Source organism: Caloenas nicobarica, chromosome 1 (genome assembly GCF_036013445.1).
Source record: "Caloenas nicobarica isolate bCalNic1 chromosome 1, bCalNic1.hap1, whole genome shotgun sequence".
NCBI lineage: Eukaryota > Metazoa > Chordata > Aves > Columbiformes > Columbidae > Caloenas > Caloenas nicobarica.
In genome coordinates, this window is record NC_088245.1 from 31150934 (window position 1) to 31178848 (window position 27915).

The 27915-nt window shown below is 53.3% G+C and overlaps 2 protein-coding genes across 2 annotated transcripts; both read right to left on the reverse strand.

Moving 5' to 3' along the window:
* Nucleotides 1–2574: 2574 nt before the first annotated feature.
* LOC135984820 (ankyrin repeat domain-containing protein 20B-like) lies at nt 2575–12338 on the reverse strand. Its single transcript, XM_065627466.1, has 19 exons — nt 12237–12338; nt 11555–12150; nt 11021–11201; nt 10660–10848; nt 10241–10414; nt 10046–10152; nt 9412–9546; nt 8291–8439; nt 8059–8135; nt 7087–7189; nt 6203–6267; nt 5993–6070; nt 4997–5149; nt 4678–4847; nt 4390–4483; nt 3783–3895; nt 3223–3364; nt 2819–2867; nt 2575–2744 (listed from the first exon to the last, which is right to left on the reverse strand). Exons 1-19 carry the CDS (start codon nt 12336–12338, stop codon nt 2575–2577), a joined length of 2847 nt encoding a protein of 948 aa, XP_065483538.1.
* Nucleotides 12339–18123: 5785 nt separating this feature from the next.
* Nucleotides 18124–27887, reverse strand: LOC135984863 (ankyrin repeat domain-containing protein 20B-like). The gene is made up of 19 exons (XM_065627606.1): nt 27786–27887; nt 27104–27699; nt 26570–26750; nt 26209–26397; nt 25790–25963; nt 25595–25701; nt 24961–25095; nt 23840–23988; nt 23608–23684; nt 22636–22738; nt 21752–21816; nt 21542–21619; nt 20546–20698; nt 20227–20396; nt 19939–20032; nt 19332–19444; nt 18772–18913; nt 18368–18416; nt 18124–18293 (listed from the first exon to the last, which is right to left on the reverse strand). Exons 1-19 carry the CDS (start codon nt 27885–27887, stop codon nt 18124–18126), a joined length of 2847 nt encoding a protein of 948 aa, XP_065483678.1.
* Nucleotides 27888–27915: the final 28 nt, after the last annotated feature.

Genomic DNA, 27915 nt, shown 5'->3' on the forward strand with positions numbered 1-27915 from the left:
CAGACCACAGAAGACATTTGTGCCTTGAAAAGCCCAGCATCATCGAGGGTGGAAGGAGTCTCGTCTCGCCCACCTCATCGGTCCCTGCCCTGCTCAACGCAGGGTCAGCCAGGGCAGGTGATATAGGGCCACATCCAGTTTGGAGCATCGCCAAGTGTGGAGACTTCGCAAGCTCTCTGTGGCACAAAGAAGCCACCAGCAGGCTGAGCTGGGGCCTCAGGCCCCAGGCCAGGTGTCTGGGGCCTCCAGCCCATGGGACAAGGAGGCCCACTGAGGCGCAGGCAGAGGCCGCCAGGCCCTGTCTCAGCTCTGTCAGGCCATCCCTGTCTCCACCTCTGTCTCAGCTCTGCCTGGTCCTGGCCACAGCCCTCGGTGCTCCAGACCTGCCCTCGACCTCCCCGTGGCCCTGCCTGGCCAGCACTGGGCTGCGTCTGAGCCTGCCTGCCAGCACTGGGCCTGATCCCCAGCCCGGCCTGGCCTGACATCTCAGCTTGCCCTCAGAGCCGCTGCCTCACCGGGCACTTGCTTGTCCCTCTGGGCTCTTGGCTGCGCCGTCTGCCTGCCCGGGACTGCCCGGCTGGCTATGGGACCCCCTTGTGCTCCCCGTCCCCAAGGGAGCAGCATGCCTGTGCTGCTCCCTGACACCGCTCTCTCACCACCCCCACAAGAGAAAATGTTTTTCCTTAGGCTGAGGTGGCATTCCCCCATTCCAGCTTTTGCCCACTTCTTCGCACCTTTCCCCTCGGTGGGCTACAAATCCATCAGATCCCTGTGGGAGCTGCAAAGCTTCCATGGCTACCAGAAGCTCAACCACCACCTTCTGCCCAGACCACCAGGAGGATTGCTCTAGAAAGGCGGGAAGAGTCTGGTAACTGATTATTAGCAGTAGCTCAGCGCTAGTCCCCGATCTGAGCACAATCATGGCTCAGGGCTCCCCAGAGGAAAAGGACACAGATGTGTGCTCCCTGTTGCAGACGTCTGCACGACTGATATTCCTTCAGAGCAAGGACAGAGAGAGACGTGTATCTAGTGGAGTGCCTCGAGGGTCAGTACCGGGGCCAGTATTATTCGGTATATTCATCAATGACTTGGATGAGGGAACTGAGTGCACTGTCAGCAAGTTTGCTGGTGACACCAAGCTGGGAGGGGTGGCTGACAGGCCAGAAGGCTGTGCTGCCATCCAACGAGACCTGGACAGGCTGGAGAGTTGGGCGGGGAAAAATTTAATGAAATATAACGAGGGAAAGTGCAGAGTCTTGCATCTGGGTAGGAACAACCCCAGGTTCCAGCATAGGTTGCGGAATGACCTAGTAGAGAGCAGCGCAGGAGAAAGGGACCTGGGGGTCCTGGTGGACAGGAGGATGACCGTGAGCCAGCGTTGTGCCCTTGTGGCCAAGAAGGCCAATGGCATCCTGGGGTGTATTAGAAGGGGGGTGGTTAGGAGGTCGAGAGAGGTTCTCCTCCCCCTCTACTCTGCCCTGGTGAGACCTCATCTGGAATATTGTGTCCAGTTCTGGGCCCCTCAGTTCAAGGACAGGGAACTGCTGGAGAGAGTCCAGCATAGGACAACAAAGATGATGAAGGGAGTGGAGCATCTCCCTTATGAGGAAAGGCTGAGGGAGCTGGGTCTCTTTAGTTTGGAGGAGACTGAGGGGAGACCTCATTAATGTTTCTAAATACGTGAAGGGTGAGTGTCACGAGGATGGAGCCAGGCTCTTCTCGGTGACAACCAATGATAAGACAAGGGGTAATGGGTTCAAACTGGAACACAAGAGGTTCCACTTAAATTTGAGAAGAAACTTCTTCTCAGTGAGGGTAACAGAACACTGGAACAGGCTGCCCAGGGAGGTAGTGGAGTCTCCTTCTCTGGAGACATTCAAAACCCTCCTGGACGCATTCCTGTCTAGCCTCATCTGGGCGTTCCTCCTCCGGCGGGGAGATTGGACTAGATGATCTTTTGAGGTCCCTTCCAATCCCTAACATTCTGTGCTCCTGTGATTCTGTTAAGTGCCCACATGGGTTGAGAGCCTGAGTGAGCCTTCAAAGATAGGACTGTCCCCATCCAAACCCGCGAGGTCCCAAGCGCTCCAGTTGGGCAGCAAAACGAAGACACGGACTAGACGACACAGTTTATTAAATAGCAAGCTGCAACAGAACAACTGGAACTAGATGCAGGGCAATGGCTGCACAAGGTGGAATGGAAAGGTTTGCAGGCTTCATTCCTGTCCCTTGTGTGCTCTCTGTTTCCTGGCAGCGACACTTCCTCTGCTCCAGCATCTTCTCATTGCTAATGGCGGAGGTTCAGCAGTGACTGGGGAAGCGTGGGAAAAGAAAAGGCTTTGTATTAGTTTTACAGCAGGCTGGGCCAAAGGCTGTACTGGGAAGTGGCTTCTGGAAGTACAGCACTAATGCGCAGATCCAGATACCAAAAACCGAACACTCAAATGTGTCAACAACAAAGCTACAGCCTGGGGGCTACAGCCACAAGTGGAAAATTGTGTTCCATGGAGACAGGGATCAACTCCTTGTGGTTTTTGCCTTGTTTCCTGGCCAGCTCTTTCTCCCATCTCTCTTTTAGACTGCTTTACTGGGCTGTGACCTACCGAGGGAGTCCCAAATGACTTCTGAGCCTAATCCTGGGTTCTGGACTGGCTCTCCCTGAGCCCCAGGCAAAGCGGAAAAACTTCTCGCAGGTCCTGGGTTGATCTTGCCTGCTGCACGTGTTGTTTCAACTGAATCTCCAGCTGTTGGGAAACGTCAACAACTTGTAGGCGGCAAACCAAAAGCAAGCCAAAGAGAGAGCTCTGAAGTTACTCACTTCTGTGGAAATCCGCAAGGTGGGAGGCCATCGAGACTGCATTTGTCACCTGCCGACAGAATGTTAAAATGTTTTAAAATCCCGGGCTATGATGACGACCCGCTCCGCTCTTCTCGCTTGGCGCCCCTGGGACTGCATCCTGCTTGGAGAGGCCATTGAGCTCAGCAGCCCTGCTGGGACTCCTGGCTCGTGGCTTTTAGCCATCAGGATAACTACATCCGTGTTCCTCAATGTCATCACCATCTAATGCTACAACGGCAGCAGGAGCATCAAGAGAATTCAATCAATTGCAAAATACAGCTAACAGATAATCAGCAACATGGAAAATAGTATAGGACGAGAATCATACAGGTTCCAGCAGAAAAAGGAATCACCTCCAGTCCACCAAACGAACCAAAGCTCACCTTTCTTCTTTGTTTACCAGCTTGCTGGGCCACCTCAGAACAGCTCTTCTTCATGTCTCTCTGGACACTGGGCTGGGACTCTCTCTTCCTCCCTGCGTATTCCATCACCTTTGTCTGAGATGCCTCCAGAAGCGTCTCCAAGCTGTACAGCAAATTAGTAAGGAAAGTGTGACATAAAGCAACAGTCGGTCTTTTTCACCTCCTCTTAGGTAAGCAGCACAGCCATGGCTTGCTTCATCTGTAATGCGCTTGACAGGCCAGGAATTGCTGAGAGCAGCCAGCGCTCCAGTGCCACACATCACTTGGAGGGCTCAAAGTTCACCTGAAGAGAGGAAGAAAAGACTTCCTTCCCTCCCAGCAGAACTGCAGGCAGCCTGCATTTGCAAGGCCTTGTGTAACTTTCTAAAACCAGGGACTCGTGCAAAGAAGCGCCTTACAAGATGGAACATGAGGCTTGAATTTGCTCCCAAGCGGTTAGTATGTGCTGTTACGTTAAGAGTTCAGTAACGCTTGACTACTACTCAACGTGCTGGTTTTTTTAAATCACTAAAAAGCCATGCCTGGTAGGTTCTTCCTCCAGCGCGCCATTACTTCTCCGTGTTTTCTCCGGAAGCGCTTCCAACTGGCGTTTCTTCTCAGACGGCCTCTTCGATTCCCTGCTTTCGCTCCCACGCTTTCAAAATACAAAGATACTTCACACACAGAGCACAGGAACAGGATCCCTATGCAGAACGTCAGACAGATTTCTCCAAAGAAGTCAGGCCTTCAGGATGAAGCGCTCGGCACCACCACAGCCCAAGGAAAGTCTGCAGCTGAAGGTACCAAATGCCTCTCCACAGCCACTGTCTGAAGTGCTGCCTGAGGTCTCAACCTCACAAGTGTTCTAAAGCAGAACACAGCGAAGCCAGTCCCTGTCTGTCAAGTCCTTAACAAAGACGGCATTAGGTGGGACTAAAGTAGGACCGGCTGTAGTCTCATGGGGCAACTCTCAAAGCCAGAAAGCTGGGGAGTGAGGCAGCAGGACTTTCAGGGCAGCCTGTAGTCAGTAGAACAGATGAAATGGTCTCTCCCAGGCTCTTTGGGAAAACCTCTTCTTCAAATTTCCCCACCCGAATATGGACCTAGGCTCTGGTAGGTCGTGAAAAGGGAAGGTTCTGACTAGCTTACTGAGGCAGAGGCTTGCAGGTCTTTGTGAAGGGCCTCAATGGTCTTGGCTTGTTGCTGGGCTGTGGCTTCCAGCCTGGCCATTCCAACTTGGAGCCTGAAAAAGAAGTACAGGTCTTATCACAGAAGTCCACAAGACCACAAATCCCAAAGGAAGAGTGTGATAGAACCTCATCTAAAACAAAAGCGAAAACCATGTAGTACTATCTTGCCGGGATGCAGGAAGACAGTCCAGTTGTTTTCCCGCAATCGCAGAAAGCAAAGCCTTGCCCCACTGTGTGACTTCCTTACTGTTGCAGGCGTTCTTCCAGCTCTGGGATAGCCGCAGTTCCAGAAGATGTGACCAGAAGGCTCTGCAGGTTCCTGGAAGCTGTTAGCTCCCTCTCCTTATTCTCTATGGCATTCTCCAGGGACTTGGCATAACGCTCGCTCCGGATAAGCCGTTCTTGCAGTTCCTGCAGCTGTCAAACCAAAGCAAGAATCGCCAGCAGTCAGCTTAGGTTTGATAAAAAGGAGCGGACCCCCAACTAAGGCTCTGTTCCTCACTCTGGTTTGCAACAGAAAAGGCCTGGGCCCCTGCCAAGAGACAAGAGACAGGCTTTCTCCCTACCTGAGATTTAGAGCTGTCCAGTTCCTTCTGCAGCTGCAGTTTCTGTTCCTGCAGGCCCCTGCTGTAGCGCTTCTCGGCTTCAAGTGAAGCTTCTGCCAGGGAGTACTTTCTGAAAGTGTTGGCAAACTCCTGCTGCAGCCATGTGAACCGTCGCTAAAGAAACGGTGTTGCATGAGCATGGAGAAGTCAATAAGAAGATGACAACAGGACACATGCTTTTAGGCATGGGATCATATCATTAGATTGATCTTCAGCATGGCCAGCAGCTGGAGGGAGGTGGTTCTCCCCTTCTGCTCTGCTCTGCTCTTGTGAGCCCCACCTGGACTACTGCATCCAGCTCTTGGGTCCCCAGCATAAGGAAGACATGGGCCTGTTAGAGTGGGTCCAGAGGAGGGCCACAGAAATGATCAGAGGGTTGGAACCAGGGTGGTGGCACACTGGACCAGGCTGCCCAGAGAAGTTGTGGATGCCCCGTCTCTGGAATTGTCCAAGTCAGGCTGCACGGGGTGTTGAGCAACCTGATCTTTGGAAGATGTCCCTGCCCACAGCAGGGGCTTGGACCAAATGATCTTTAGAGGGCCTGTCCAACCCAAACCATTCTATGCTTCTATGACTCAGTGAATTCAAAGATGAGAGATTTTGGCCACCACCAGCAGGCATCTGCTGGCACCTTTCTCAGCTGAGCACACCCAAACTATCCGCAGCTCATCATGAAGCTTTCTCTTTCCTAATACACAGAAAAGGCTTCCGTATTTTCCTCCTCAGAACAGAGGCTGAGAGGCTGTGCCACCGGCTTTTTTCTAACCGACTGTTTTCCCTCTTTATGCAGCACTTCTGCTTCACAACGGGAACAGAATGAGGTCCGAAATAGACTTCAGGTCCCAATTCAAAAACTGCCTCTCAGCAGCACTCCTAAAGGAACTCCGTAGCAAGAACAGGCCTCCTGACACTGACAGGCTTGCTTTACAGATATCTGCATCAGGCCCTAAGAGTCACCTGACTGTCGCCTTGACAATCGGTTTGTGTCGAAGCCTCCTTCTTGAGCGGAAGCTCTTCTCTCTCCAGCGCACAAACCTGAGCGAGCAAGAGCACAGACCGACAGACAGTGAGGAAAGGCATCTGCAGCAACCCTGCAGCATCACGCTGCGTTTCAGCAGCTGGGCTTAAGAAGCGTAACAATTATGTTAGCTCAGGAAGACAAAGCACCTCATCCAAAGAAGAGGAGTCAAAATCTTCTTCTTCTTGTGCTGCTCCTGCAGCTGGCAACACATCTACAAAGAGGTAAAAAGCGCCACGCTGCTGGGAGTGCTTATTTCACTCTGCTATTCCCCATCCGCTTCAATCCAGAGAAGCTTACAAAGGGAACCATTTAGTCCGTCAGGAAATTACCATTGTGGCGCTCCTCTGCAACAGGCCGCGCACACGCTCCTTGTTGGTTTGCAGCTGGAAGCAGCACGGCATCCAACAGTTCCGTTAGACCTTCAGAATCCGTCTGTGTAAATATAAAGATACGCGTTAGAACTGCCACTTCCAAAGAAGGGCAATGAAGCTGGTGGAGGGTCGAGAGAGCAAGTCCTCTGAGGAGCAGCTGAGGGAATCAGGGCTGTTATTCAGAAGATAAGGAGGCCAAGGGGAGACCTTATCGTTCCCTACAACTACCAGAAAGGAGGTTGTGGCGAGGTTGGTGTCAGTCTCTTTTGCCCAATGTGCAGTAATAGGACAAGAAGAAAGAGTCTTATGTTGTTCCAGGAAAGGTTTAGATAGGATATTGGGAAAAATTTCTTCACTGAAAGAGTAATCAAGCACTGCAGCAGGCTGCCCAGGGAAGCCGTTGAGTTACCCTTCAACCATACGCTTGGACTCGATGACCTTAAGGCTCTATTCTGACCTAAGCGATGCTAGGATTCTACCTCAGAATCAAAAGGGGAGTCATCGTCTTCTTCTTGTGCTGCTCCTGCTGCTGGCAACACACCTACAAAGAGGTAAAAAGCGCCACGCTGCAGAGAGTGCTTCTTTCAATCTGCTTTCCCCCACCCGCTTCACTCCAGAGAAGGCTACAAAGGGAACCATTTAGTCTGTCAGGAAATTACCGTTGTGGCGCTCCTCTGCGACAGGCTGCGCACACGCTCCTTGTTGCTTTGCAGGTGGAAGCAGCACGACAGCTGACACTTCTGTTGGACCCTCAGAATCCGTCTGTGTAAATATAAAGATACATGTTAAACCTGGCACTTCCAAAGAAGGGCAATGAAGCTGGTGGAGGGTCTAGAGAAGAAGTCCTGTGAGGGGCAGCTGAGGGAAGCAGGGCTATTCAGTGAGGAGATAAGGAGGCCGAGGAGAGACCTTATCGTTCCCTACAACTACCAGAATGAAGGTTGTGGCGAGGTGGGTGTCGGTCTCTTTTGCCACATATGCAGTAATAGGACAAGAAGAAAGAGCCTTATGTTGCTCCAGGAGAGGTTTAGATGGGTTATCGGGAAAAGTTTCTTCACTGAAAGAGGTATCGAGCACTGCAGCAGGCTGCCCAGGGAAGTGGTTGAGTCACCCTTCAACCATACGCTTGGACTCGATGATCTTAAGGCTCTATTCCAACCTAAGTGATGCTAGGATTCTACCTCAGAATCAAAAGGGGAGTCGTCGTCGTCTTCTTCTTGTGCTGCTCCTGCTGCTGGCAACACACCTACAAAGAGGTAAGAAGCACCACGCTGCTGTGAGCGCTTATTTCAATCTGCTTTTCCCCATCCACTTCACTCCAGAGAAGCTTACAAAGGGAACCATTTAGTCTGTCAGGAAATTACCATTGTGGCACTCCTCCTCCTCGACAGGCTGCACACACACTCCTTGTTGCTTTGCAGATGGAAGCAGCACGGAATCCAACAGTTCCATTGCATCTTCAGAATCCGTCTGTGTAAATTAAAAGACATGCGTTAGAAGTGACACAGACTCCTTCTCGAAGATCTTAAGGGTCTGTTTCAACCTAAGTGATGCTGGGTTTCCAAGCCTGAGTCAGAAGCAGCAGCAGAAGGTAAAGAGCCAAAAAGTAAGCACGCCCAGCCGGGCCCCACCTTCAGAGAAGGTACCTCAAAATCAGACAGGGAATCAAAATCTTCCTCTTGCTGTGCTCCAGCTTCTGGCAAGGCACCTTCAAAGGAAATAAGAGGCACAATGCAGTTGTGAGTGCTTATTTTACTGTGCCTTCTCCCATCCCATGGGCCCTGCCTTTAACAAAGGGTTCTCATTCCCCTTCAGGCCACAGCGATTTGTCCTCATCACCTCCTCCACGGTGGGAGATCCTACCTGCTCCAATATGCGCAGGTGCTCCCAGGGGAGGGGCAGCAGTCGTCCCAGAGGAAGAGATCTCAGGTACTGCTGCACCTCCTGTGCCTCCTACAGAGCATTCTCCTGTCCTTTTACTTCTTGCGTATTCCTCCAGGATCTTAGAAAGACTATATACAAAAAGGAAGGAAACGAAATTGGTGAACGTACCCCCATACTTGCATACGCTCTCTACTGGAAGTGCAACAGCCATTCTGGAGCCATCGTACACATATTCAGAACCAGGTGCGAAAGGTAACACACACACACGCGCGCACACACACACGTACACAGAACTGACTGCAGTCCTGTTGCAGACTGAAGTACTCACTACAGGCATGTTCACAGTACAGGTGCCTGTTCCTGTTGATGGGGTAATTCACCCCTGCTGGCTACAGTCTCATGTTATAAACCCCCCTCTTCTCCATTTTGGGGGCCAGCGAGACTGACATCTAACTACAAGGCTTCTACCTCAGTGGGATGCTATACTAATGCTGCAGCCACTCTTCACGCCAAGCTGGGGTAACGTCTCCTGAAACTCCTTCCGGACTTTGAAGGGTTTCAGAAATTCCCATCCTTATTCTGAGGCCCCGAGAGTGTAGAGAGCTCCTAAGTGGGATGCCAAGAGGCCAACAAAGATTGCGGTTGCATTCCAAGCACTGCAGGGGTTAACTACATTGCACAGGTGTCATGTTCTAACAACCCTGGCAGAGGGGCAGTTGGGGCTCTGGAGAGAGACCACTTTCAGGGTTGCTTCATAAGCAGAAGTAAAAACAAAACAAAAAACCCCAAAGAAACAAGAAAACAGTAAAAACATGCTCCAGGCCAAGGCTGCTACGCAAAACGGTGCATTAGCACAAGACTGCTACTGTGCCAGAAGCCTGCAGCGAAGGAACCAACCGCTTGTTTTGCTAGAGCAATCGTCAAGCATGCTTTGTTCCGAAAGCTGTGGGTTTTTACTCCATGGAAGGAGATGCATCAGAAGATGTCACTGAGCCCAGCTTCAGAAAAGGTCTCAACACCCCATTCAAGCAAAAAGGGCTGTACATCAGCGCGGACATGCTGACAATGCAGCTGCTCTAACAAGGATGTCAAACACTTACCCAGAAGTAAACTGATCGAGATAACCCATATCTGTGAAGTCGTCCTTGCCGTGATGAGAAAGAACAGCACCATGCTGAAGAAGAAGCCGTGCTACATTCGTATTCCCAGCATAAGCGGCAATCTTAAGAGTGGTCCTAAAGCGTCCAAGAAACCATAGGAAATAGATCAGCTTCTGCAGACATTGACTTGCCCTTACTTGACTCCTCCTTTGCTCCTCAAACAATTCGTTTCCCCTCCTACAGGCAGAGTGAAATTACAGCAAAACGTGTGGATGCGTCGGACAATTGAGTGTGGTGGGACCTCAGGAGGCCTCCAGGCCAAGCGTCTCCCCAGAGCAGACTCAGGAGGTCTGTGTGTGTGTGTGCCTGTGTGCATGCGTGCATGTGTGTGCACGCTCACGCGCACGTGTGCGTGTGTTGGCACCACAGCCAACGCTTTCTTGCAGTCCTCAGTGCAGAGATCATCCCCTGAGGTAAGAGAGCAGCAGAGTGTGGGTCTGCTTTCCCAAGTGGCACAGAACGAGCTCCTTCTGGGCAGCTCCTGGTTCTTTTTCAAAGCTCATTCCTATAGCTCCCAACAATCCAATCGGAACAATGCTCAGGAGTCCCACGCACGCTTTTGACAAAACTTCACCTTTGACACTTATCTCGAGCGTTCACGTCAGCTCCGTTTTGAAGGAGGAACTCAACCATCTCTTCACGGCGCTCGATGATCGCAACGGCAAGAGGAGTATATCCCAACTGAAAGGAGAAATCGTCTCCCTTAGAAGAACACAGGAAAGTCAAGCGAGTTTGGGGAAGAGAAGCCTTACCCAAAGCCCAAGCTTACGTCATTCCGAGCATCAATATGGGCATTGTGCTCGAGTAAGAGCTCCACCATCGATTTGCTGGGCATGACAGCAGCCATGTGAAGGGCAGTGTTGCCACCAGCACCTTTGTGGTTGGGGTTGGCGCCGTGCTCCAGCAGAGCAGTCACGCAGTCTTTGTGCTGATGCTGTACTGCCTGGAAACAAGCCACAAGGGAGGAGTAACTTCCAACATGGACATTTCTCTCTCTCACAACTCCTGCATCTTTGCGACACGGGAAAGTACGAGCGTCTTCAAAGATTACGTAATATATGCTCCTTCCCCACTGACTGCAACATACCTGTTTCTACGCAGGCCTACGTAAAGAATCCCGCGAGGCAGGTATCGCTCAGTGCATCACTGACAAGCCCCACGTACAACTGCCTAACATATTCCACGTACCAGCATCAGCGGCGTTTTCTTAAACATGCCACGAGGGTTTAGCTTGCACTTCTTGCCTGCCAGAAATCGAACGACATCTGCATGGCCGTTCGCACAAGCAAGATGCAGAGGCGTCCTAGAAATTAAATACAGCCAGTTAACACAGACAAGACAGCTGAAGACATCGTTTCGGGCTGCGGTGCCCACCGCCTAGGGCCACAAGGCTCAACTGCCAAAAAGGAAGCCAAAAGCCAGCTTTCTCGTGCCAGAGCCGGTGGCAGCACTTGCACACCCAAAGCCTGGGGCTGGCTAGGCACAATCCTCAGCACATCTGCTGAGCCAGGAGGCATCTCCTAAGCTGTGTCAATGAAGCTGCACGAACGGACTCCTGTGCCCAGGCACTGGTCCCTGCCTCCAGCCAGGCCTGCCCGGCCACCCAGCACAGCAAAGGACATGGCGTCTTGGCAGCCTGGAGCTTCTGGAGGCCACGTAAGTCTACGGAGACCGTGGAGTCTGCGTAAGCTCCTGGCTTTGCCCCCGGCGAGTCCTGCACCGGATGTGTCCTAGAGACAGGGGAGATGGGATTTCTAGCAGCAACGGGAAGCTGTGCCCTGTGGCTCTGCGGCTCCATGTACCGCTCAAGCAAGACCGGCAACAGTCAGGCAAGAGGAAAGGAGCCGTCTCTGCTTGCACAAAGGCCTGCGGAGCTCCACAGAAGGGTCACTACAGGGAGCAGGCTGGCAGAGCAGGCAGAGTGGCGCATCCGCTGGCCCCTGTCCCAGCTCGGGCGGGCCTCCGGTAAGGGCAGCGCTGTGGAGCCGGCCTGTCCCTAGGGTGCTTGCGATCGTGCTGGGCTTCGCTGGCTCTTCCAGCCAGGGCACGTGGATCTTCGCTACGGGCACTGCCCGCTCCTTACTGCTTGTTGGCGTCCCGCGAGTTGATGCGGAATCTCTTCCGCCACCAGATTCCTTGCAGCCGGGCGAGGTCGCCGCTGGCGGCCGCGCTGTGCAGCCCGCCCCGGCCCTTCTCCCGGATCTCCGAGGCCCCGGCGGTGCTGGGTGCGCAAGCGCTGTCGGACGGCGGCCGCTCCCGCGCGCTCCTGAGCAATGCCATGAAGCACTGCATGCTTCGCGGCGACGAGGGCACAGCCCGCTCCGGGGTGAGCAGCCGCAGGAGGCGCCCGGTGGACTCTGCCGAGCCCCGGGAGAGCAAGGAGAGGAGGCGCGGAGAGGGCAAGTGAAGCCCAGACCCGAGCCCCTCGTGGACAGTTGTAGAGGGCGCGGAGAGGGCAAGTGAAGCCCAGAACTGAGCCCCGGGCGGACAGTTGTAGAGGGAGCGGAGAGGGCAAGAGCAGCCCAGAACCGAGCCCCGGGCGGACAGTTGTAGAGGGCGTTGAGAAGGCGAGAAGAGCCGAGAAGAGGCGAGTCCCGAGCGGGTCGCAGCTCCCGACGCTCCGAGCCACACACGCGCTGCCGGTCCCGCTGTGGCGGCGACAGCACTGAGCGCCGGCGCCTGCAGGGGGCGGCTTCACAGCGGCAGCTCGGGGCGTCACAGCCGGAGGGACGGGGGCGTCACCGCGGGAGGGACGGGGGCGTCACCGCGGGCGGGGGGACGCCGGCCCCGGGCGAGCGGGCTGCGGCTCCGGCGTTGGGGCTCCCGCGGGGCCGGGCGGCCGGGAAGTGCCTTTGCCAATGCGCCATTTGCACAGCTGCGGTTCAGGAGCCCAATTCGCTGCCGTGTGCAGACTGTTGAAGGATGCGTCCGTCTGCGTCGGGCGCGGTTCTGGGGGAGAATACGGCGGGGGTGGCCACAGACGGGGCTGCTGAGGAAGCGCTGAGCGCGCAGCAAAGCTTCGCCCTGTCCCACTGTTGCTAGACAGCCCAAAAGACCAGACAAGTGACTTCTGTGGGAATCTCGAGGTCCCTTGCCACCTGGCTTCCCCCTCCTTCCCTGCCTTGTGTCACCAGATTGCGTCATGCTGAAGCAGTAGGCTCTGACTGTGTTCAGTGCCACCTGAAGCCAAAACCCCAAGCAAGCCCGAGCTTAGAAACTGAAGGGCAGGTACATTTGCAGTCTGCTGGACTGCAGGGCAGGTACATTTTGCATGCAAGAGTGGGTGGGTTATTGAGAGGGAGGCCAAGACCTGTCTTTGAAAATGTGCCATTTACAGCATATGTGCTATTCAGGAGACCAATTTGCCTGCTCCTTAGGAACAAAATGTTGAAGGATGCGCCCCCCTGTGCAGTAAAATGCAGTAGGAGTGGACACAGAGGGGCTTGTTGACAGCCGCTGCACAGACACAAACACACAGTCATTTGCTTCGTGGCGGCCAGAGGTGAAAGCACCTGTTAGCTCCCTCTCCCTCTTCTTTAAAATCACAGCAAGAATCCCCAGTAGTCAGCTTAATTTTGACAAAAAGGAGTGGACTGCTTTGACTCTCATGTCAAGTCTCACAGGCCATGTTACTTCTTCATCTTGTATACTGGCCCCTCTCCTACGTCTGCAGTGATTTCCTACAGCCTTCCTTCAATGCTGCCGCAACACTCGTCCTCACTGTCCAGGACCCCAAACATCTCATTTGGTGAAGGATCCGACCTGCTCCGGTCAGTGCGGGGGTGCCCAAGGGAAGGACAGCAGTTGTCCCAGAGCAAGAGCTGTCAAGTACTGCTGGGCCTTGTGGGCCTCCCGCAGGATATTCTCCTGTCCTTTCACAGCCGGCATATTGCTGCAGCTGCTTAGGAAGGCTACATACAGAAAGGAAGGAAATGCATTTGGTAAAGATACTGATAACAGGAACAAAAATCCTGTAGAAACACCTAGGCATAATGTAACAAGACTAGGCCTGATGTAGCAAGACCAGGCATAATGTAACAGAAACCTAACAGAGAAACGATAGCTCTAGAGAGACTGGACATGAGGCAAAGCGGGCTATCCTTGGCTTGCAAGCTGGGAAAGCGGAATATTCCACTAAACGAAGAGCGGGGTACGTGACTTTTGCTGAGCAGCAGCACAAAATGACAATATGCTTGCCGAAGAAACTAGGTCAAGAAGCTGACACCGGGGGGGGCACCAGGTGCAAAGACTGCCGGGGACCACTAGAGACCCCCGATGAAGACTCTCGAATACCAAAGATGGACTTCCGGGAAAGGGTGGGGTTACGTAAATAATTTAGGCTTAATGTAGTAACTGAGCGGTAGAGACAAATGAATATGCAACAGGTATATGGAATAAATACCAAAAAGTGCAAATCACGCACACGCTCGATTAGAGGAGCAATCCTCCGAGCGTCCGGCGTACTGTAATAAAAGTGCCTGGTGTTTAAGACTTTCAAAACAGTGTTAGAGAGTCTTTTTTTGCTGACTTTTCGATATCAATACCCCCACACTTGCATACACTGTGTACTGGAAGAGCAACGGTCGTTCATGAGCCATCCTACACATCTTCACAGCCAGCTGATAAAGAGTAAGGCACAGACGCGCACACACACACAAACACACACGCACGCAGGGCTTACTGCACTACTGCTGGAGACTGAAGTGCTCACTACAAGCACTGCAGGGTTTATCTGGGTTGTGTAGCTGCCTCACCTCATGCTAATGGCAGCTCGGGCCTCTCTCCTCTGTGAAGGAGAGATCCGCTTTTGTCTCGAGTGCTGAGGTGGAGGCAGCAGTCCCACGTCTGTGGGAGAGAGAGAGCTGGCAGCAGCTGTGGGGTGGACATGATAGCAAGCAAAGAAAATATTGCCTTGCACTTGATTGCTGTGCTCTCATCAGCTGTTGCTGCGAAACATGGAGGGTGGCTGGGGCAGTGATGTGCCCAGAGAGTCTCCTGCGTGGAGACAAGACCCATGTGCACCCTTTCCCTGGGTGCTTCCAGCACCGACACCCACACACTGTGGGGAACCAGTGCAAGACATGCAGGAATGAAAAGAATTGCTTTCGGTCAGATGTGTTGCGTTCCCTGACGCTACCTGCTGCCAACTAGGGAAGAGATGCTGAGTCAGGCTTTTTGTGACGCCGGTGTTGGAGTTCAGAAGCTACATACTGCCTAGCAGCGACCTGGTGGTGGACAGGAGGAGGGAGGGCCAGAACCATTCTGGTCCTCTCTAGTGCTCTCTGTCACTGGAGCTGTCTCTCTCCCTGCACACCCCCAACATCAGGGCAAGTGCTGTGCTCAGGTGTTGCAGAGGGGTTGAGCAGACTGCTAAGCAGCCAGATTTCACCTGCTTGCACATCACCACGGAACTTACTGCTGCTTATTTCCTTGGCCTTTATGGGGAGTTTGCAGGACTGTTCCTGGGCAGAGGTCTCTTTCTGAGTTATGTGCAGAATGGGTCCAAATAACAGTTTGAAGGTACGTTTGGTATCTTCTAAAGGCTGTTTTGCTGTTAGAGCCCGGAGATCCCTTAACATTCACCAATGTGAAGGGTGGTTGACTGGAGGGGCAAGTCTGTTTTTGCCAAGTGTGCTTTGCCATCTTTGTGAAGGGCGGCTTCTCGAAGTCGTAATGCCTAGCTGGCTATCTCCTTGCACTTGAAGTAATGAGGACTGGGCCAGGTGGACCTCCAGAGCTGGCCGCTTCCACTGCTGCCCAGCCAGACCTGAAGCACGATGCTGCTTCTGCACTTGCAGGTCTCAAAGCAGGGCTTAGAAATCAAGATTCCCTTGGCTAACTCTATGGCCATTCTTCACTGGTGGCATCAGACCTCGCAACATGGCTTGGTGTCTGAGGAGCTTGTTGCCATCTTTGTGCCTGGCGATGCTGGCTACAGTCTGCGGTTGTTTTGTCTGTTGCATGTAGCCCGAGGAAGACTACAGTTGCAGCTAAGCTGAGGTCAGAATTGGGCTAAAGGCTCATTTAGTCGGGCAGGAGGTGTAGCCGAAGGAAAGCGGGCCTGCAGCTTGAAGTTTCCAGACCACAGAAGACATTTGTGCCTTGAAAAGCCCAGCATCATCGAGGGTGGAAGGAGTCTCGTCTCGCCCACCTCATCGGTCCCTGCCCTGCTCAACGCAGGGTCAGCCAGGGCAGGTGATATAGGGCCACATCCAGTTTGGAGCATCGCCAAGTGTGGAGACTTCGCAAGCTCTCTGTGGCACAAAGAAGCCACCAGCAGGCTGAGCTGGGGCCTCAGGCCCCAGGCCAGGTGTCTGGGGCCTCCAGCCCATGGGACAAGGAGGCCCACTGAGGCGCAGGCAGAGGCCGCCAGGCCCTGTCTCAGCTCTGTCAGGCCATCCCTGTCTCCACCTCTGTCTCAGCTCTGCCTGGTCCTGGCCACAGCCCTCGGTGCTCCAGACCTGCCCTCGACCTCCCCGTGGCCCTGCCTGGCCAGCACTGGGCTGCGTCTGAGCCTGCCTGCCAGCACTGGGCCTGATCCCCAGCCCGGCCTGGCCTGACATCTCAGCTTGCCCTCAGAGCCGCTGCCTCACCGGGCACTTGCTTGTCCCTCTGGGCTCTTGGCTGCGCCGTCTGCCTGCCCGGGACTGCCCGGCTGGCTATGGGACCCCCTTGTGCTCCCCGTCCCCAAGGGAGCAGCATGCCTGTGCTGCTCCCTGACACCGCTCTCTCACCACCCCCACAAGAGAAAATGTTTTTCCTTAGGCTGAGGTGGCATTCCCCCATTCCAGCTTTTGCCCACTTCTTCGCACCTTTCCCCTCGGTGGGCTACAAATCCATCAGATCCCTGTGGGAGCTGCAAAGCTTCCATGGCTACCAGAAGCTCAACCACCACCTTCTGCCCAGACCACCAGGAGGATTGCTCTAGAAAGGCGGGAAGAGTCTGGTAACTGATTATTAGCAGTAGCTCAGCGCTAGTCCCCGATCTGAGCACAATCATGGCTCAGGGCTCCCCAGAGGAAAAGGACACAGATGTGTGCTCCCTGTTGCAGACGTCTGCACGACTGATATTCCTTCAGAGCAAGGACAGAGAGAGACGTGTATCTAGTGGAGTGCCTCGAGGGTCAGTACCGGGGCCAGTATTATTCGGTATATTCATCAATGACTTGGATGAGGGAACTGAGTGCACTGTCAGCAAGTTTGCTGGTGACACCAAGCTGGGAGGGGTGGCTGACAGGCCAGAAGGCTGTGCTGCCATCCAACGAGACCTGGACAGGCTGGAGAGTTGGGCGGGGAAAAATTTAATGAAATATAACGAGGGAAAGTGCAGAGTCTTGCATCTGGGTAGGAACAACCCCAGGTTCCAGCATAGGTTGCGGAATGACCTAGTAGAGAGCAGCGCAGGAGAAAGGGACCTGGGGGTCCTGGTGGACAGGAGGATGACCGTGAGCCAGCGTTGTGCCCTTGTGGCCAAGAAGGCCAATGGCATCCTGGGGTGTATTAGAAGGGGGGTGGTTAGGAGGTCGAGAGAGGTTCTCCTCCCCCTCTACTCTGCCCTGGTGAGACCTCATCTGGAATATTGTGTCCAGTTCTGGGCCCCTCAGTTCAAGGACAGGGAACTGCTGGAGAGAGTCCAGCATAGGACAACAAAGATGATGAAGGGAGTGGAGCATCTCCCTTATGAGGAAAGGCTGAGGGAGCTGGGTCTCTTTAGTTTGGAGGAGACTGAGGGGAGACCTCATTAATGTTTCTAAATACGTGAAGGGTGAGTGTCACGAGGATGGAGCCAGGCTCTTCTCGGTGACAACCAATGATAAGACAAGGGGTAATGGGTTCAAACTGGAACACAAGAGGTTCCACTTAAATTTGAGAAGAAACTTCTTCTCAGTGAGGGTAACAGAACACTGGAACAGGCTGCCCAGGGAGGTAGTGGAGTCTCCTTCTCTGGAGACATTCAAAACCCTCCTGGACGCATTCCTGTCTAGCCTCATCTGGGCGTTCCTCCTCCGGCGGGGAGATTGGACTAGATGATCTTTTGAGGTCCCTTCCAATCCCTAACATTCTGTGCTCCTGTGATTCTGTTAAGTGCCCACATGGGTTGAGAGCCTGAGTGAGCCTTCAAAGATAGGACTGTCCCCATCCAAACCCGCGAGGTCCCAAGCGCTCCAGTTGGGCAGCAAAACGAAGACACGGACTAGACGACACAGTTTATTAAATAGCAAGCTGCAACAGAACAACTGGAACTAGATGCAGGGCAATGGCTGCACAAGGTGGAATGGAAAGGTTTGCAGGCTTCATTCCTGTCCCTTGTGTGCTCTCTGTTTCCTGGCAGCGACACTTCCTCTGCTCCAGCATCTTCTCATTGCTAATGGCGGAGGTTCAGCAGTGACTGGGGAAGCGTGGGAAAAGAAAAGGCTTTGTATTAGTTTTACAGCAGGCTGGGCCAAAGGCTGTACTGGGAAGTGGCTTCTGGAAGTACAGCACTAATGCGCAGATCCAGATACCAAAAACCGAACACTCAAATGTGTCAACAACAAAGCTACAGCCTGGGGGCTACAGCCACAAGTGGAAAATTGTGTTCCATGGAGACAGGGATCAACTCCTTGTGGTTTTTGCCTTGTTTCCTGGCCAGCTCTTTCTCCCATCTCTCTTTTAGACTGCTTTACTGGGCTGTGACCTACCGAGGGAGTCCCAAATGACTTCTGAGCCTAATCCTGGGTTCTGGACTGGCTCTCCCTGAGCCCCAGGCAAAGCGGAAAAACTTCTCGCAGGTCCTGGGTTGATCTTGCCTGCTGCACGTGTTGTTTCAACTGAATCTCCAGCTGTTGGGAAACGTCAACAACTTGTAGGCGGCAAACCAAAAGCAAGCCAAAGAGAGAGCTCTGAAGTTACTCACTTCTGTGGAAATCCGCAAGGTGGGAGGCCATCGAGACTGCATTTGTCACCTGCCGACAGAATGTTAAAATGTTTTAAAATCCCGGGCTATGATGACGACCCGCTCCGCTCTTCTCGCTTGGCGCCCCTGGGACTGCATCCTGCTTGGAGAGGCCATTGAGCTCAGCAGCCCTGCTGGGACTCCTGGCTCGTGGCTTTTAGCCATCAGGATAACTACATCCGTGTTCCTCAATGTCATCACCATCTAATGCTACAACGGCAGCAGGAGCATCAAGAGAATTCAATCAATTGCAAAATACAGCTAACAGATAATCAGCAACATGGAAAATAGTATAGGACGAGAATCATACAGGTTCCAGCAGAAAAAGGAATCACCTCCAGTCCACCAAACGAACCAAAGCTCACCTTTCTTCTTTGTTTACCAGCTTGCTGGGCCACCTCAGAACAGCTCTTCTTCATGTCTCTCTGGACACTGGGCTGGGACTCTCTCTTCCTCCCTGCGTATTCCATCACCTTTGTCTGAGATGCCTCCAGAAGCGTCTCCAAGCTGTACAGCAAATTAGTAAGGAAAGTGTGACATAAAGCAACAGTCGGTCTTTTTCACCTCCTCTTAGGTAAGCAGCACAGCCATGGCTTGCTTCATCTGTAATGCGCTTGACAGGCCAGGAATTGCTGAGAGCAGCCAGCGCTCCAGTGCCACACATCACTTGGAGGGCTCAAAGTTCACCTGAAGAGAGGAAGAAAAGACTTCCTTCCCTCCCAGCAGAACTGCAGGCAGCCTGCATTTGCAAGGCCTTGTGTAACTTTCTAAAACCAGGGACTCGTGCAAAGAAGCGCCTTACAAGATGGAACATGAGGCTTGAATTTGCTCCCAAGCGGTTAGTATGTGCTGTTACGTTAAGAGTTCAGTAACGCTTGACTACTACTCAACGTGCTGGTTTTTTTAAATCACTAAAAAGCCATGCCTGGTAGGTTCTTCCTCCAGCGCGCCATTACTTCTCCGTGTTTTCTCCGGAAGCGCTTCCAACTGGCGTTTCTTCTCAGACGGCCTCTTCGATTCCCTGCTTTCGCTCCCACGCTTTCAAAATACAAAGATACTTCACACACAGAGCACAGGAACAGGATCCCTATGCAGAACGTCAGACAGATTTCTCCAAAGAAGTCAGGCCTTCAGGATGAAGCGCTCGGCACCACCACAGCCCAAGGAAAGTCTGCAGCTGAAGGTACCAAATGCCTCTCCACAGCCACTGTCTGAAGTGCTGCCTGAGGTCTCAACCTCACAAGTGTTCTAAAGCAGAACACAGCGAAGCCAGTCCCTGTCTGTCAAGTCCTTAACAAAGACGGCATTAGGTGGGACTAAAGTAGGACCGGCTGTAGTCTCATGGGGCAACTCTCAAAGCCAGAAAGCTGGGGAGTGAGGCAGCAGGACTTTCAGGGCAGCCTGTAGTCAGTAGAACAGATGAAATGGTCTCTCCCAGGCTCTTTGGGAAAACCTCTTCTTCAAATTTCCCCACCCGAATATGGACCTAGGCTCTGGTAGGTCGTGAAAAGGGAAGGTTCTGACTAGCTTACTGAGGCAGAGGCTTGCAGGTCTTTGTGAAGGGCCTCAATGGTCTTGGCTTGTTGCTGGGCTGTGGCTTCCAGCCTGGCCATTCCAACTTGGAGCCTGAAAAAGAAGTACAGGTCTTATCACAGAAGTCCACAAGACCACAAATCCCAAAGGAAGAGTGTGATAGAACCTCATCTAAAACAAAAGCGAAAACCATGTAGTACTATCTTGCCGGGATGCAGGAAGACAGTCCAGTTGTTTTCCCGCAATCGCAGAAAGCAAAGCCTTGCCCCACTGTGTGACTTCCTTACTGTTGCAGGCGTTCTTCCAGCTCTGGGATAGCCGCAGTTCCAGAAGATGTGACCAGAAGGCTCTGCAGGTTCCTGGAAGCTGTTAGCTCCCTCTCCTTATTCTCTATGGCATTCTCCAGGGACTTGGCATAACGCTCGCTCCGGATAAGCCGTTCTTGCAGTTCCTGCAGCTGTCAAACCAAAGCAAGAATCGCCAGCAGTCAGCTTAGGTTTGATAAAAAGGAGCGGACCCCCAACTAAGGCTCTGTTCCTCACTCTGGTTTGCAACAGAAAAGGCCTGGGCCCCTGCCAAGAGACAAGAGACAGGCTTTCTCCCTACCTGAGATTTAGAGCTGTCCAGTTCCTTCTGCAGCTGCAGTTTCTGTTCCTGCAGGCCCCTGCTGTAGCGCTTCTCGGCTTCAAGTGAAGCTTCTGCCAGGGAGTACTTTCTGAAAGTGTTGGCAAACTCCTGCTGCAGCCATGTGAACCGTCGCTAAAGAAACGGTGTTGCATGAGCATGGAGAAGTCAATAAGAAGATGACAACAGGACACATGCTTTTAGGCATGGGATCATATCATTAGATTGATCTTCAGCATGGCCAGCAGCTGGAGGGAGGTGGTTCTCCCCTTCTGCTCTGCTCTGCTCTTGTGAGCCCCACCTGGACTACTGCATCCAGCTCTTGGGTCCCCAGCATAAGGAAGACATGGGCCTGTTAGAGTGGGTCCAGAGGAGGGCCACAGAAATGATCAGAGGGTTGGAACCAGGGTGGTGGCACACTGGACCAGGCTGCCCAGAGAAGTTGTGGATGCCCCGTCTCTGGAATTGTCCAAGTCAGGCTGCACGGGGTGTTGAGCAACCTGATCTTTGGAAGATGTCCCTGCCCACAGCAGGGGCTTGGACCAAATGATCTTTAGAGGGCCTGTCCAACCCAAACCATTCTATGCTTCTATGACTCAGTGAATTCAAAGATGAGAGATTTTGGCCACCACCAGCAGGCATCTGCTGGCACCTTTCTCAGCTGAGCACACCCAAACTATCCGCAGCTCATCATGAAGCTTTCTCTTTCCTAATACACAGAAAAGGCTTCCGTATTTTCCTCCTCAGAACAGAGGCTGAGAGGCTGTGCCACCGGCTTTTTTCTAACCGACTGTTTTCCCTCTTTATGCAGCACTTCTGCTTCACAACGGGAACAGAATGAGGTCCGAAATAGACTTCAGGTCCCAATTCAAAAACTGCCTCTCAGCAGCACTCCTAAAGGAACTCCGTAGCAAGAACAGGCCTCCTGACACTGACAGGCTTGCTTTACAGATATCTGCATCAGGCCCTAAGAGTCACCTGACTGTCGCCTTGACAATCGGTTTGTGTCGAAGCCTCCTTCTTGAGCGGAAGCTCTTCTCTCTCCAGCGCACAAACCTGAGCGAGCAAGAGCACAGACCGACAGACAGTGAGGAAAGGCATCTGCAGCAACCCTGCAGCATCACGCTGCGTTTCAGCAGCTGGGCTTAAGAAGCGTAACAATTATGTTAGCTCAGGAAGACAAAGCACCTCATCCAAAGAAGAGGAGTCAAAATCTTCTTCTTCTTGTGCTGCTCCTGCAGCTGGCAACACATCTACAAAGAGGTAAAAAGCGCCACGCTGCTGGGAGTGCTTATTTCACTCTGCTATTCCCCATCCGCTTCAATCCAGAGAAGCTTACAAAGGGAACCATTTAGTCCGTCAGGAAATTACCATTGTGGCGCTCCTCTGCAACAGGCCGCGCACACGCTCCTTGTTGGTTTGCAGCTGGAAGCAGCACGGCATCCAACAGTTCCGTTAGACCTTCAGAATCCGTCTGTGTAAATATAAAGATACGCGTTAGAACTGCCACTTCCAAAGAAGGGCAATGAAGCTGGTGGAGGGTCGAGAGAGCAAGTCCTCTGAGGAGCAGCTGAGGGAATCAGGGCTGTTATTCAGAAGATAAGGAGGCCAAGGGGAGACCTTATCGTTCCCTACAACTACCAGAAAGGAGGTTGTGGCGAGGTTGGTGTCAGTCTCTTTTGCCCAATGTGCAGTAATAGGACAAGAAGAAAGAGTCTTATGTTGTTCCAGGAAAGGTTTAGATAGGATATTGGGAAAAATTTCTTCACTGAAAGAGTAATCAAGCACTGCAGCAGGCTGCCCAGGGAAGCCGTTGAGTTACCCTTCAACCATACGCTTGGACTCGATGACCTTAAGGCTCTATTCTGACCTAAGCGATGCTAGGATTCTACCTCAGAATCAAAAGGGGAGTCATCGTCTTCTTCTTGTGCTGCTCCTGCTGCTGGCAACACACCTACAAAGAGGTAAAAAGCGCCACGCTGCAGAGAGTGCTTCTTTCAATCTGCTTTCCCCCACCCGCTTCACTCCAGAGAAGGCTACAAAGGGAACCATTTAGTCTGTCAGGAAATTACCGTTGTGGCGCTCCTCTGCGACAGGCTGCGCACACGCTCCTTGTTGCTTTGCAGGTGGAAGCAGCACGACAGCTGACACTTCTGTTGGACCCTCAGAATCCGTCTGTGTAAATATAAAGATACATGTTAAACCTGGCACTTCCAAAGAAGGGCAATGAAGCTGGTGGAGGGTCTAGAGAAGAAGTCCTGTGAGGGGCAGCTGAGGGAAGCAGGGCTATTCAGTGAGGAGATAAGGAGGCCGAGGAGAGACCTTATCGTTCCCTACAACTACCAGAATGAAGGTTGTGGCGAGGTGGGTGTCGGTCTCTTTTGCCACATATGCAGTAATAGGACAAGAAGAAAGAGCCTTATGTTGCTCCAGGAGAGGTTTAGATGGGTTATCGGGAAAAGTTTCTTCACTGAAAGAGGTATCGAGCACTGCAGCAGGCTGCCCAGGGAAGTGGTTGAGTCACCCTTCAACCATACGCTTGGACTCGATGATCTTAAGGCTCTATTCCAACCTAAGTGATGCTAGGATTCTACCTCAGAATCAAAAGGGGAGTCGTCGTCGTCTTCTTCTTGTGCTGCTCCTGCTGCTGGCAACACACCTACAAAGAGGTAAGAAGCACCACGCTGCTGTGAGCGCTTATTTCAATCTGCTTTTCCCCATCCACTTCACTCCAGAGAAGCTTACAAAGGGAACCATTTAGTCTGTCAGGAAATTACCATTGTGGCACTCCTCCTCCTCGACAGGCTGCACACACACTCCTTGTTGCTTTGCAGATGGAAGCAGCACGGAATCCAACAGTTCCATTGCATCTTCAGAATCCGTCTGTGTAAATTAAAAGACATGCGTTAGAAGTGACACAGACTCCTTCTCGAAGATCTTAAGGGTCTGTTTCAACCTAAGTGATGCTGGGTTTCCAAGCCTGAGTCAGAAGCAGCAGCAGAAGGTAAAGAGCCAAAAAGTAAGCACGCCCAGCCGGGCCCCACCTTCAGAGAAGGTACCTCAAAATCAGACAGGGAATCAAAATCTTCCTCTTGCTGTGCTCCAGCTTCTGGCAAGGCACCTTCAAAGGAAATAAGAGGCACAATGCAGTTGTGAGTGCTTATTTTACTGTGCCTTCTCCCATCCCATGGGCCCTGCCTTTAACAAAGGGTTCTCATTCCCCTTCAGGCCACAGCGATTTGTCCTCATCACCTCCTCCACGGTGGGAGATCCTACCTGCTCCAATATGCGCAGGTGCTCCCAGGGGAGGGGCAGCAGTCGTCCCAGAGGAAGAGATCTCAGGTACTGCTGCACCTCCTGTGCCTCCTACAGAGCATTCTCCTGTCCTTTTACTTCTTGCGTATTCCTCCAGGATCTTAGAAAGACTATATACAAAAAGGAAGGAAACGAAATTGGTGAACGTACCCCCATACTTGCATACGCTCTCTACTGGAAGTGCAACAGCCATTCTGGAGCCATCGTACACATATTCAGAACCAGGTGCGAAAGGTAACACACACACACGCGCGCACACACACACGTACACAGAACTGACTGCAGTCCTGTTGCAGACTGAAGTACTCACTACAGGCATGTTCACAGTACAGGTGCCTGTTCCTGTTGATGGGGTAATTCACCCCTGCTGGCTACAGTCTCATGTTATAAACCCCCCTCTTCTCCATTTTGGGGGCCAGCGAGACTGACATCTAACTACAAGGCTTCTACCTCAGTGGGATGCTATACTAATGCTGCAGCCACTCTTCACGCCAAGCTGGGGTAACGTCTCCTGAAACTCCTTCCGGACTTTGAAGGGTTTCAGAAATTCCCATCCTTATTCTGAGGCCCCGAGAGTGTAGAGAGCTCCTAAGTGGGATGCCAAGAGGCCAACAAAGATTGCGGTTGCATTCCAAGCACTGCAGGGGTTAACTACATTGCACAGGTGTCATGTTCTAACAACCCTGGCAGAGGGGCAGTTGGGGCTCTGGAGAGAGACCACTTTCAGGGTTGCTTCATAAGCAGAAGTAAAAACAAAACAAAAAACCCCAAAGAAACAAGAAAACAGTAAAAACATGCTCCAGGCCAAGGCTGCTACGCAAAACGGTGCATTAGCACAAGACTGCTACTGTGCCAGAAGCCTGCAGCGAAGGAACCAACCGCTTGTTTTGCTAGAGCAATCGTCAAGCATGCTTTGTTCCGAAAGCTGTGGGTTTTTACTCCATGGAAGGAGATGCATCAGAAGATGTCACTGAGCCCAGCTTCAGAAAAGGTCTCAACACCCCATTCAAGCAAAAAGGGCTGTACATCAGCGCGGACATGCTGACAATGCAGCTGCTCTAACAAGGATGTCAAACACTTACCCAGAAGTAAACTGATCGAGATAACCCATATCTGTGAAGTCGTCCTTGCCGTGATGAGAAAGAACAGCACCATGCTGAAGAAGAAGCCGTGCTACATTCGTATTCCCAGCATAAGCGGCAATCTTAAGAGTGGTCCTAAAGCGTCCAAGAAACCATAGGAAATAGATCAGCTTCTGCAGACATTGACTTGCCCTTACTTGACTCCTCCTTTGCTCCTCAAACAATTCGTTTCCCCTCCTACAGGCAGAGTGAAATTACAGCAAAACGTGTGGATGCGTCGGACAATTGAGTGTGGTGGGACCTCAGGAGGCCTCCAGGCCAAGCGTCTCCCCAGAGCAGACTCAGGAGGTCTGTGTGTGTGTGTGCCTGTGTGCATGCGTGCATGTGTGTGCACGCTCACGCGCACGTGTGCGTGTGTTGGCACCACAGCCAACGCTTTCTTGCAGTCCTCAGTGCAGAGATCATCCCCTGAGGTAAGAGAGCAGCAGAGTGTGGGTCTGCTTTCCCAAGTGGCACAGAACGAGCTCCTTCTGGGCAGCTCCTGGTTCTTTTTCAAAGCTCATTCCTATAGCTCCCAACAATCCAATCGGAACAATGCTCAGGAGTCCCACGCACGCTTTTGACAAAACTTCACCTTTGACACTTATCTCGAGCGTTCACGTCAGCTCCGTTTTGAAGGAGGAACTCAACCATCTCTTCACGGCGCTCGATGATCGCAACGGCAAGAGGAGTATATCCCAACTGAAAGGAGAAATCGTCTCCCTTAGAAGAACACAGGAAAGTCAAGCGAGTTTGGGGAAGAGAAGCCTTACCCAAAGCCCAAGCTTACGTCATTCCGAGCATCAATATGGGCATTGTGCTCGAGTAAGAGCTCCACCATCGATTTGCTGGGCATGACAGCAGCCATGTGAAGGGCAGTGTTGCCACCAGCACCTTTGTGGTTGGGGTTGGCGCCGTGCTCCAGCAGAGCAGTCACGCAGTCTTTGTGCTGATGCTGTACTGCCTGGAAACAAGCCACAAGGGAGGAGTAACTTCCAACATGGACATTTCTCTCTCTCACAACTCCTGCATCTTTGCGACACGGGAAAGTACGAGCGTCTTCAAAGATTACGTAATATATGCTCCTTCCCCACTGACTGCAACATACCTGTTTCTACGCAGGCCTACGTAAAGAATCCCGCGAGGCAGGTATCGCTCAGTGCATCACTGACAAGCCCCACGTACAACTGCCTAACATATTCCACGTACCAGCATCAGCGGCGTTTTCTTAAACATGCCACGAGGGTTTAGCTTGCACTTCTTGCCTGCCAGAAATCGAACGACATCTGCATGGCCGTTCGCACAAGCAAGATGCAGAGGCGTCCTAGAAATTAAATACAGCCAGTTAACACAGACAAGACAGCTGAAGACATCGTTTCGGGCTGCGGTGCCCACCGCCTAGGGCCACAAGGCTCAACTGCCAAAAAGGAAGCCAAAAGCCAGCTTTCTCGTGCCAGAGCCGGTGGCAGCACTTGCACACCCAAAGCCTGGGGCTGGCTAGGCACAATCCTCAGCACATCTGCTGAGCCAGGAGGCATCTCCTAAGCTGTGTCAATGAAGCTGCACGAACGGACTCCTGTGCCCAGGCACTGGTCCCTGCCTCCAGCCAGGCCTGCCCGGCCACCCAGCACAGCAAAGGACATGGCGTCTTGGCAGCCTGGAGCTTCTGGAGGCCACGTAAGTCTACGGAGACCGTGGAGTCTGCGTAAGCTCCTGGCTTTGCCCCCGGCGAGTCCTGCACCGGATGTGTCCTAGAGACAGGGGAGATGGGATTTCTAGCAGCAACGGGAAGCTGTGCCCTGTGGCTCTGCGGCTCCATGTACCGCTCAAGCAAGACCGGCAACAGTCAGGCAAGAGGAAAGGAGCCGTCTCTGCTTGCACAAAGGCCTGCGGAGCTCCACAGAAGGGTCACTACAGGGAGCAGGCTGGCAGAGCAGGCAGAGTGGCGCATCCGCTGGCCCCTGTCCCAGCTCGGGCGGGCCTCCGGTAAGGGCAGCGCTGTGGAGCCGGCCTGTCCCTAGGGTGCTTGCGATCGTGCTGGGCTTCGCTGGCTCTTCCAGCCAGGGCACGTGGATCTTCGCTACGGGCACTGCCCGCTCCTTACTGCTTGTTGGCGTCCCGCGAGTTGATGCGGAATCTCTTCCGCCACCAGATTCCTTGCAGCCGGGCGAGGTCGCCGCTGGCGGCCGCGCTGTGCAGCCCGCCCCGGCCCTTCTCCCGGATCTCCGAGGCCCCGGCGGTGCTGGGTGCGCAAGCGCTGTCGGACGGCGGCCGCTCCCGCGCGCTCCTGAGCAATGCCATGAAGCACTGCATGCTTCGCGGCGACGAGGGCACAGCCCGCTCCGGGGTGAGCAGCCGCAGGAGGCGCCCGGTGGACTCTGCCGAGCCCCGGGAGAGCAAGGAGAGGAGGCGCGGAGAGGGCAAGTGAAGCCCAGACCCGAGCCCCTCGTGGACAGTTGTAGAGGGCGCGGAGAGGGCAAGTGAAGCCCAGAACTGAGCCCCGGGCGGACAGTTGTAGAGGGAGCGGAGAGGGCAAGAGCAGCCCAGAACCGAGCCCCGGGCGGACAGTTGTAGAGGGCGTTGAGAAGGCGAGAAGAGCCGAGAAGAGGCGAGTCCCGAGCGGGTCGCAGCTCCCGACGCTCCGAGCCACACACGCGCTGCCGGTCCCGCTGTGGCGGCGACAGCACTGAGCGCCGGCGCCTGCAGGGGGCGGCTTCACAGCGGCAGCTCGGGGCGTCACAGCCGGAGGGACGGGGGCGTCACCGCGGGAGGGACGGGGGCGTCACCGCGGGCGGGGGGACGCCGGCCCCGGGCGAGCGGGCTGCGGCTCCGGCGTTGGGGCTCCCGCGGGGCCGGGCGGCCGGGAAGTGCCTTTGCCAATGCGCCATTTGCACAGCTGCGGTTCAGGAGCCCAAT

Bases quoted from the DNA above. Each gene is read 5' to 3' on its own strand.
- LOC135984820 (XM_065627466.1), bottom strand. From the start codon at position 12,338: ATGGCGCATTGGCAAAGGCACTTCCCGGCCGCCCGGCCCCGCGGGAGC. The intron at 11,202-11,554 runs GTAAGGAGCGGG...CCCTGTCTCTAG, and splicing joins TCGCGGGACGCCAACAAGCA to GACACATCCGGTGCAGGACT. The intron at 2,868-3,222 runs GTGAGCTTTGGT...TTCTGTCGGCAG, and splicing joins CTGGTAAACAAAGAAGAAAG to GTGACAAATGCAGTCTCGAT.
- LOC135984863 (XM_065627606.1), bottom strand. From the start codon at position 27,887: ATGGCGCATTGGCAAAGGCACTTCCCGGCCGCCCGGCCCCGCGGGAGC. The intron at 23,989-24,960 runs GTAAGTGTTTGA...TTTTGTATATAG, and splicing joins CTCGATCAGTTTACTTCTGG to TCTTTCTAAGATCCTGGAGG. The intron at 18,417-18,771 runs GTGAGCTTTGGT...TTCTGTCGGCAG, and splicing joins CTGGTAAACAAAGAAGAAAG to GTGACAAATGCAGTCTCGAT.